The 9,848-nt window shown below is 50.1% G+C and overlaps 2 protein-coding genes across 2 annotated transcripts; one reads left to right on the top strand and one right to left on the bottom strand.

Moving 5' to 3' along the window:
- Positions 1-2,546: 2,546 nt before the first annotated feature.
- On the bottom strand, positions 2,547-6,416 carry SNRNP35 (small nuclear ribonucleoprotein U11/U12 subunit 35). The gene is made up of 3 exons (XM_075718419.1): positions 6,392-6,416; positions 6,085-6,168; positions 2,547-3,705 (listed from the first exon to the last, which is right to left on the bottom strand). Exon 3 carries the CDS (start codon positions 3,700-3,702, stop codon positions 2,905-2,907), a length of 798 nt encoding a protein of 265 aa, XP_075574534.1. The 5' UTR covers positions 3,703-3,705; positions 6,085-6,168; positions 6,392-6,416; the 3' UTR covers positions 2,547-2,904.
- On the top strand, positions 4,605-9,253 carry RILPL2 (Rab interacting lysosomal protein like 2). Its single transcript, XM_075718418.1, has 4 exons — positions 4,605-4,934; positions 5,879-6,030; positions 8,389-8,499; positions 8,988-9,253. The coding sequence occupies exons 1-4, from the start codon at positions 4,605-4,607 to the stop codon at positions 9,010-9,012; spliced, it is 618 nt and encodes a 205-aa protein (XP_075574533.1). The 3' UTR covers positions 9,013-9,253.
- Positions 9,254-9,848: the final 595 nt, after the last annotated feature.

Here is a 9,848-nt window from a genome sequence, read left to right as displayed (position 1 = left end):
CCCCAGGCAGCCTACCTGTTGCGTGCAGTCCGGCGTCGGCACGCACCCTGCCTCTGCACCACACGCCCCACGAAGGCACCTAACCAGGCGGGAGAGGGCGAGCGCGTCCGCCGCCCCTCGCGAGGGAGGCACCGAGGTCTTTCTGTGAACGTGGCTGTATGCCGGGAGAGTCCGCGCTGGAGCGCAGGGCTGCTGGCGAGGAGTATCTGGTTGTGACAAGGCCGTAGGTAACTTCTGCACAGGTAGCTTAGTGCAGGGGGCTGTGAGCTGCTGTTGGCACCTCACCCCCAGCAACTACACCCGCTCTGCGAGGAGCTGCTTCTCAGGAGTGGCACTAGGAACAGGAAACAATGCTCAGGCTGGAGTAAAGCTCCAACTACTCCGGATACTGAACGTAGGAGGAAGTCTCAACAGACTCCTAGATGAGAGCGAGCCAGAGGGTTTAGTGCAGGCCAGTTGTTTTTAATACAGGGTGATCCAAGACTCTGGATTCTTTAATGCGTATGAGCAGCAAATGGTTCTTGGGTCGTCTGTAGTGAAACTGTGCCAGGAAGCCATTCTTTGCAACGGTGGGCGTGAATGCTGCTCTGCTCCTGACTGTAACTGTGCTTCATTTTGGAGACGGACCTTCCGCACGTTCTCGGCAGAGAAAGTGTTTACTGTGCCTCCCTGGTGTCACTGCAGCTCGGGGCAGGGGGGATATGTGGCCTTATATGAAAGACATCTGCATTTGAAATAGTGACAGTAGCGTCTGATGCTAGTATTGGGCAGATACGCTTTTGCCTGGTTACGTTTTGGTAACATATCTTAAGTTTTATGCTTACAGAAAGCTCTATCCATAAAACAGCAGCGCTTCCCCCCTTGTGTGACAAGCAATTCTTAAATGGGGGGGGAGTGTCTTAATTTAATGATACTTAAGTTGCTAAGATCCCAATTTCACTTCCATATTAGAAAAAAAAAAAGTACACTACAGTTCTATCAGGCAGTTAAAGTAAATTGTGAATGATGCCCGTCGAGTCTCTCCCTAGCATAGCTTACAGTCGTTCGGCACATTTAGAAGAGATGCGGTCATCAGAAACAATGCAAGAATGCAGCGGATGCACGGCCTGAATAAGCACATCACTTTGGAAATCAGCTGAGAGCAACTAACTGGGATAATAGAAATGCACAGACTGAACTGTTTTTCACCAGCACCTAAGCTGGTGTATTACAAAGGAAATCTCCCGGCCTAGTGCACGTAAAGTTCGTCCCGTACGCCAGAGCCCCGTGCGCTATCGCCAGGTCAAATGTGCAGCCAATTCCAAACCCTGGCACTAAGCAGTACAACCTTCCCCCACCCATCTCTGTAGCCCATTACCTGAAAAATCTAATTAGTTACTCCTGACCTGCTAGTATTTAACCACTTCGCTCCTCATTCTCATGCTAGAAATGCTGAGTTTATACACTCCGAGTGCCATCGGAAAGGATGGCGCGTAGAGAAGAGTCTGTAAAGATTTGCAGATCTGTCATGTATTGTTTCTCAATATTCAAATAAAATCTGTTTTTAGAAAAGGGGCCAGGATGTTGTCAGGTAAGGGGCGTAACAATCCTGTCTGCAAAGTGCAGGATCACTGACAGTTTTTTTGGGTTGTTTTTTTTTTTTTTTCTTTTTTTTTGGTTGGGCAGTAAATCATTTTAACAATTTAATAAATATTGCTGAAAAAGAAGTATTTCTGCAAGACTTGTGTCCTTTTTGTTCTGGAAAGTTAATACCATCTCTTCTTGGGGATGCAGCATACAGGTCTGTCTTCTTTCCCCCCAAAAAAGCTCATACAACTCTTCATGGAAATAAAGCCTCAAACTGGGCAAGGTTTAGGTTAGGGCCATTCAAAGGCTGATATAAAAAATACAGTTTAAAATACATTAGCAAATATTTAGGAATTGCTTATGATGCCAAAGAACACGAGAGAGCCTTTTGTAGAAAGCACTGTAAGCCCCTCAACGGAAGATGTGTGTCTGTATGCACATCCTGGCTCTGAAAAAGGAGATGCTTTGCCCTCTGTTTTCCCCAATTCAGCTGCACCCAGCAGCAAGCCCCGTTTCCGGAACAAGATTTAAACCCTGTGCAGGCAGGACTTCACTCGCAGAGAGGAGGAGAGGACAGCGTGGGTGCAGCTGCAACTGCATTTAACCATGACGCCGTCCTTCAGCAATCGTCCGTGGATCGATCAGGAACATCAGGCGTTTTCTGACCTGCGTACTGCTCTGTAGTGTGCATCCTCTAGTAAAAGGGAATGACATCCTCCCATGACATAAAAAAAAGATTTATTACATGCTTCTCTCCCACCTCACAGAATGAGTTAAGGACATAGTATTACTAAAGATCTCACCTGTCCCAGTGTCTTCAAGAAAATAAAGTCACTTCCCATCAGCTTCTGGTTTGGGCCACATTTTTCAGAAGCTTAGTTTGTTGCTATTTCATGACTATTTCTTCAACAAGTGACTATTTTATCAAGGGCATCTGTCTCACTAAATGAGTCTGGACACCTGGCACAGAAATAATTAAATACAGAGCTCTCCCATGAACCCTAATCCAGGCAGCCAGCTGGGTACCAAACGAGGTGTGTACTCAATTTCAGAGGGATGCCCGTACATGTGGTGCATTTCTCACAGCATTCACCAGTTCCAAAATATTAATACAAAAGTTTATTTTCTCTGAAGAACAATTCAACATGTATCTTAACTGCATTAGCAACCGAACTACAGAGAGCTTCTAGCAGGCGAGAGTCACAGGCACGAGACAGTAACAGCACAGCTCCTTGTTCCGGGAATGCCACTCGCAGCCCCGAGCCGAAGGCAACATCTGCAACTGAAACGTTGCGGATGTAAGAGCAGACACCACACCCCAACGATTGATGGGGTCACCTATCGATGCTTATCATCGTCTCTCTGTTTCTTGGTGTCTCTTTCCCTGCTCCGCTCTCTATCCCTGTCCTTCCTGTCTCTGTCCTTCCTCTCCCTCCCTCTGCTCCTCTCCTCTTTGGCATCCCTCTCTCTCTCACTTTCACCCCAAGCCCACGACCGCTCCCTTTCTGGCCATCGCTTGTCTCTGCTCCTTTCATGGTCTCGGTCCCTTGCTCTCCAGTCCCTTGTTCCTTCACGAGACCAGTTTCTCTTCTCTGCTGATCCTTCTCCGTAGAAATCATTTTTCATGTTTGGCAAATTGATGGGCTTTCGGAAAGGTCTGTCCCGTCCTCCAAACCGCAGCTGCCCGGATTCTTTTTTGCCTCCAAAACCACCTCCAAGCCTCCGAGGAATCCATCCTTTGAGAGTTCTTTCCAGTTCAAAGTCTACAAAGATCTCATGTTGATCAATAACCAGCCTGTTGGCATCCCTGTGGGCCTTCAAGAGAGCACGCTCCTCTTTGTACTCAATAAATGCGTAACCCTTGGAAAATCCCGTGACCAGGTCTCGAACCAGACGGATCTTTCTGATGTCTCCATACCGGGAAAAGACCTCCTTTAACTTCTCTTCTGTTGTCTGAAGATTGAGCCGTGCTACAAAGAGGGTGAGGTGAGGATCTCCTGTAACTCCCTTGTTGGGTACGTAGCGTGCCAACATAGCCCTCCATATGGCACGGTCGTGGGGCTCCTCATCCGTGCCATCGATGCTCCCGGCTTTGAGGGGGTCATACTCCTTTGCTATGGGGGCCCAGTCATTCATGGTCTAGCGGGAATAAAACATGCATCACACAGATACAGGGGTATTTTAGGAAGAAGAGCAGGCGGCGCAGGAAGCACCTTCAGCACTGCCGTACAGTATTTTTCATCCAAAAATCCCCAAAAGTTTGACAAACTTAAACAAACCCGCAATATCGCTGCTGTTCTTGTTCTCCTCCCGGGGCACAGCCATGGCGGGGAGCCTGGATCCGCCGCCGGCTGCGGGGAGCCCGGCGGCCCCTTCCCTCTCCCCCGCCCGAGGGGGCCCCGCGGCCCTGCCCCGTTCCCCCACGCCCGAGGGGCCCCCGCGGCCCCGTCCTTCCCCCGCGGCCCTGCCCGGTGCCCCCCGGCCTGAGCGGCCCCCGCCGCCCGCCCCGCCTGAGGGCCGCGGCCGCCCGCCTCGCCCGGCGCGGCGGGAAGGCGGCTCCTCCCGTCGGCACAGGCCGATTCGCCGGGCCGGGGCGGGCCGGGGGCAGCCGGGGTTTATTTCAAGCCCTTCCCCGCGGGGTGGAGGGGCCGCCACCCCCCCCCCGGCCCCGCTCCCAGCAGCCGCCTCACCGCGACGCTTGGCGAATGTGGCGCTGAGGATCAGCCGCCGCGTTTACCTCCCGCCCGGCCCGGCCCGGCGCCGGTGCCGGTGCCCAGGCCGCGGCAGAGCGAGGGCTCGGCTGGCGGCGGCGGCCGGAGCCACCCCCGGCCCTCCCGCGCGGTGCCCTCCCCGGCGGCGGGTGGGTGGCGTCTCTCAGGGGAAGGGGCAGGGCGGGAAGCGCCGCCGGGCCGCGGCCTCCTCCATGAAAACCGCCGGGGGCGGGAGGGGTCGCTCCGCCCGCGGGCCCCGCCGGCAGCACCGCCCGGCCCGGCCCGGCCTTCCCCGGGCAAGGAGGCTAGCGGCGGGCCGCGCCGGGCATGCAGCAGGGCCGGGAGGAGGAGGAGGAAGAGGAGAAGGATGGCGGCCCGGAGAGGGCTCTGGAGAAGAGCCCCTTCCAGCTGACGGCCGGGGACGTCTACGACATCTCCTCCGTGGTGGGCCGGGACCTGCTGCAGCTCAGCACCGGGCCGCAGGTGCCCGCCGCCCTGGCCCGGCTGCAGTTCAGGATCGTGAGGGTGCTGGAGATGCTGGAAGCGCTGGTGAGCGAGAGCAGCCTCGCCGAGGAGCAGCTGCGGATGGAGCGGGACAGCCTGCGGCAGGAGCTGGAGACGCTGCGGGGAGAGGGGTCCCGAGGCAGCGCCCAGCAGGTGGGTGCCAGGGCGGTGGCGGGCGCCCGACGCCCCGCGCAGTGTGGCCGGGGCGGCTTGGCCGCGGGGTCGGCCGCTGCGGGGTGCGTGGGCCGTGGCCTGTCCGCTTGGCCACCTGCGGGTCGTGAAACCCACCCCGAGGCCAGATCGGGGCGGTGGATGCTTCTGCCGCAAGCGCCGGTCTCTTTTGTCACAGCAGAACGAGTCTCGGAAAGTTGGCTTCTCATCTTCGTAGAAGGCCTCGAAGCCCCTTCCAGAGCGGAGATTGTCAGGGTTGTTACCAGTCGCGGTGCCGCGGACCCCTCGCTCCCGTTTCACTGTAGTGCCTAACCACGCTTTTAGCTCAGCGACGTATAGTGCTAACAGAGGAGTTCAGACACACACGGGCAAATTTTCACAGAATGCAAATCCACTGTTGCACAGCTCTTTCTTACACCGTCCCCATAAAGACAATTTCCCATTTATGCAAACGCTAAAGCTTTTTTACTCTGTGCAAAGGAAACTGATGTCTGTGACCGAAAAAGCCGTCACCACAAAGGCCTTAATTTAGGAAAGGAAAATTCAGTTCTCGCCACTCTCTGCCGCAGAGTTTTGGTGTGACATTAGACAGATTGCTCAGCCTCTCTCATCATCAGAAAAGCAGATCAAAACAGCTTCTTGGCAAACTAGATCGCAAACTCTTTGGGACAGAGACTTTGCTTTTAGCTGTGGTCAGAGCTTGTCGCAGTTGGGCCCTATACTTGCCTGGGAAATGCAGACACCCAGGGAATGCAAAAAAAATATGAAAAACTGTAATTAACTGATTGGAAAAAAATCAGGATTGTGATGAACTCATACTAGTTCTCAGAATTACTACATAGTTACAGAATTCAGAGGGTTTTATTCTATGAGTGCCCTGTTTTTGACAGGTTACAAGATCATGACCACCACCATTTATTTTACAGCCCACCCTTGGACCAGATAAAATGATAATAGACCTCACAGATCCAAATCGCCCCCGGTTCACATTACAGGAGCTGCGAGAAGTATTGCAAGAGCGTAACCAGCTGAAAGCTCAGCTTCTTGTGGTGCAAGAGGAGCTACAGTGCTATAAGAGGTATATCATGAAGTCAGCAAAGAACTAATAACAGTTCTTGTCTGGGGAGCTTACCAGATCAGAGTATTGTGGGTTTGAGCACCTAGATTGGGGTAGGTGCCGTCCAGACGTAGGAGAGACATCTGTGCTCCCAAGAGCCTACAAATGAGCAAAGAAAAATGGGGGAACGATGAAGTCTTTATGCAACATCATTTTAAAATGAAACTCCCTCTTACTCTGCGCAGTTCGCAGCCTGTTCCTGTAATTGTGCTGCTGTACGCCCATGTACAGCTACTCCCACGCCACATACAAGCTGGGTTCTCATCTGTGCAGTCGCAGCAGTTGCACGCATACTGTTCTTGTCTAAAGCCCCGCTACGTACCAAAGAGCATGGGGGTTTCCATCTCAGCTTTAGTCAAAATTTCCTTCTTCCTCCAGCTTGCCGTCGGGGGATACTGTTTCTTTGCTCCCACAGTGGGTACAGCATTGATCTGGAAAGCAGAATATTAAGCCCTTCCATCATCATTCACGATAAGCTGTGGGGTTTTCTTTTAAGACCACCAACAGAGGGTTGTGTAAGGCACTTGAACTGTGCAAAACAAGTGCTGCAGAGAAGGATTTTGGTTTTTCTAGAAGGGACCAGCCTGGGAGAATCAGTGTGAGCCAAAGGGTGGGATGCAGGAAGTGCTGTGCTCTTGGTGCTACAAATTCCTTCACCTCCAAGGCCCCTCTCCCCCAACCTCTGCCCCTCATCACCAGGTTGTATTATAAACTCTTTGGGGTAAGAAACTACTTCTTAATCTAGACACAAAATGTCTAGGCACATTAGATTTCAGTTGAGATATATCAGCAACAACCCTTAGATACAGTAAGCCCGCCCTTTGCCTTGTCTATAACAGGCAGGTTAAGCCCAAGAAGTTAAAGTTAAATCCAGGAAGTCAGTTTACGAACTGCTCGACAGCACTTCTCACAGCACAGCGAGGCACCGCTTCCCCGGCTCAGCTGCCTGCTGTACAGCCATTGGAATGGCTTCTTGCTTTGATTTCCCAGCCGTGTTACACAGCTTATTACAGGCCACGTTAACAATTAACAGTGTGAATGTTTTCAATTTTTGAGTGATTTGAGTCACAGTGCTGTGCACCTAGAGAGTGTATCAAGGCTGCTTTTCAGTTCAAGTAATCCTCTGTGGTTATCTCCTCGTACAGCGTTACAGCTTAATCCAAAAACCATCTTCCCTTTAAACATTCACATAAAATCCTTATTATAATTGTACAGCCGTAAAGAGTAGTTGCACAGGGGAATAGGATAAATACAAGTGGATGTTCTAAAATGTCTATATTGGAAATAAGCTCTGTATAGCACAAGGTAACTGACCTCCTCACAGAGAATGGCTTAAAATGACTGATGATGTTTGGAGATTGTATTTTTAATTATGATTAAAAAAAAAACTTCTGAGTAGAAGTTATTGTGCAGATACTAGCAATCCGCACTGTCGCCAAACAGCTCACAGTCCTGTTTCTCTAAGAGGAGAATCTGCTTCAGAACTATCCCATGCCTGATGTCACGCCAGTTTCTAGATACTCTCCTGTATTTTTATTTCCAAGGTCCAGACGAGCATTGCTCAGCTACTTTCAGCCTTCAGCTACTGCAGTCACAAGCTTTGATCCACTCAGCTCTCAAGATAAACGAGGTCAGCTCAGGACAGTAAATTGGCACGCTGTGAAAACATAGTGTAGTATGCAAGCTGGTAAAATCTAACCCGATTCCAAGCATGGGAAACATCCTTTGGTAAAACTGAAGCTTCTGCCTAAAGTAGGCGGTTACAACCTTGTAGAGTGTAGCAGCATCAAAGCAGGATGACAAAATCTACAGCTCAGGCAAAAGTCTTTCTTTTCTCCTCTATAGGATGGAAAGAGGAACAGCCACCTGCCTTGCAGGGAAGCTGGGAATCTCCCATCTGTTCCCAGCTACATGGTGTGAGCCTTTGTGGCTGCGCTGAAGGTACCACAGATCCACCCGTGCAGAAATTCGCCATTTGTGTCTGCACCCTACTGTTACCTTTGGACTCTTGTACAAATCCAATGTGTAATTACATTCCCCTTTCACTCCTGTTATGAGTTGCCATTCTTCCTCTCTGGAGAGTCAGCTCGTTACTTTTTTAGCGTTCTCATTAAAGCATAGCCTAAGCAAAATTACACTGCGGTATTTAAGGAAAATAAGAGCAATTCATTACCAGAAGTAGGCCCGGCTGCCATACCTGTCCTGTGAATGCCTGTTCACCCATGTCCTAGGCTGCCCAGTGAAGGGTTTAACATAGACAGCAATGCCACGCTATGCACAAAACCCACAAAAAATAAACAAAACCACTTCTTTTCCCAGTGGGATCATCTCACAAGGAAGGGACCAAACTGAAGAACTGGAAAAAGCCACCAGTGGCAGCAGCCCTGGCACAGGCAAGGACAGCGAAGAGAAGACAATCATCAGACGGCTGTAAGTTTGTCTGCATTTTTTTGGCAGAATATGGGAGAATATGGCATGCTTCATACTTAGCGGATCCAGGGATGAATTCTGAACTTTGGCCTAGTTAGCTGGGTATTGTTTTCTCCTCCTCTCCCTGTAAAATTAAAACACGATAGAGAAATCCTTTCCTGTGGAAAAAGCACTCTCCAGGAAGGCAACCTCCACCCGGGCAAGCAGGGCATCACTTTTTTCTAGGAAAAATAAGCATTTCGCAGCAGAACTATGCAATACTCGCCTCCCCTGCTAGCACATTAAGACACTGCTGCGGGACTGTGCCAGCTGTCCCTGGAGGTTCATTTACTTCGTACGAAGTAGCTGTATGCAGCACCAACAAGCTCAGCCTGCGTCCCTAAAGTTCCCCAAAATAGCAGAACACATTGACACAGCCATCTCGCTTCATGTTCCTTCTTTTCCAGTTGTACATTACTGTTTCCTTTTTGTTGTCTTTTTTTTTTTAGGTTCTCTTTTAAACATGGAAAATGAGCATCCTTGTGAACATAACCACTTCTGTTCAGAAATGGCACTGAAGAGAGCCTCTAAGGCGTTAGGGGAGTCAATGATTGGGGGAAAAAAAAAAGCATCACTCCTACTGTAGAGAATAAGCAATCTCATAAAAATTGTGTTGTATAATATTCTTTCAGAACACATTTTACTTTGTTGTTTTAAAAACTAAGACAGACACTTTTTGTATTTCTTAGATTCTGGCCAGACATTACCCAGATGTAGAGAATAAACGTTTATACAAAGGTGATTTTTATTATTAAAAGAGCCTGGGATGATCCGTACGACCACTTATTTATCCTGTCCACCTATCAAAATGCTCAGCCCAAATGATTTTGCAAGATGAAGATATTTTTAAGAGATACATGCTGTTCACAAGTGCATTCATAGAGAAGCACTGGGAAGGAAAAACCCATTCAGACTGCAGTCCCCACTGCTCTTACACGGAAAGTAATTCTCTAACACAGAACTGCTTGAAGAAAACCCCAGCATTGCTTTTCGTTCTGTGTCTTCCTTTGCATTAGACGGGCAATACACAGGCAGCAGCAGGCAGAAGGCTGTCCACACCCTGCACCAAAGGAAGATGCCGCTGGGCTGTGACAGCAGAACCAAGCTGCTGTTTGGGGTCCAGAAGAAAGATGGTGAAGAGCACAGCAAGGGAAGAAAAGCTGCTGCATCGTGTTCTGCCCACACGAAGGACTGATGTCTTTTCAGAGGTGCAGACATGCTCAAAGTGGAACAGATGCAGCAAACATTTCATTTCTGACAGCTAAAGGTCTCCTGTGGCAGACAGTTGTATTTTTCATATGCTCTGTTCT

The sequence above is a fragment of the Pelecanus crispus genome, chromosome 11, assembly GCF_030463565.1.
Source record: "Pelecanus crispus isolate bPelCri1 chromosome 11, bPelCri1.pri, whole genome shotgun sequence".
In the NCBI taxonomy this organism is placed as follows: Eukaryota; Metazoa; Chordata; class Aves; order Pelecaniformes; family Pelecanidae; genus Pelecanus; species Pelecanus crispus.
The sequence above is the reverse complement of the archived record's forward strand: the minus strand, read 5'-3'. Positions and strand labels throughout refer to the sequence as shown.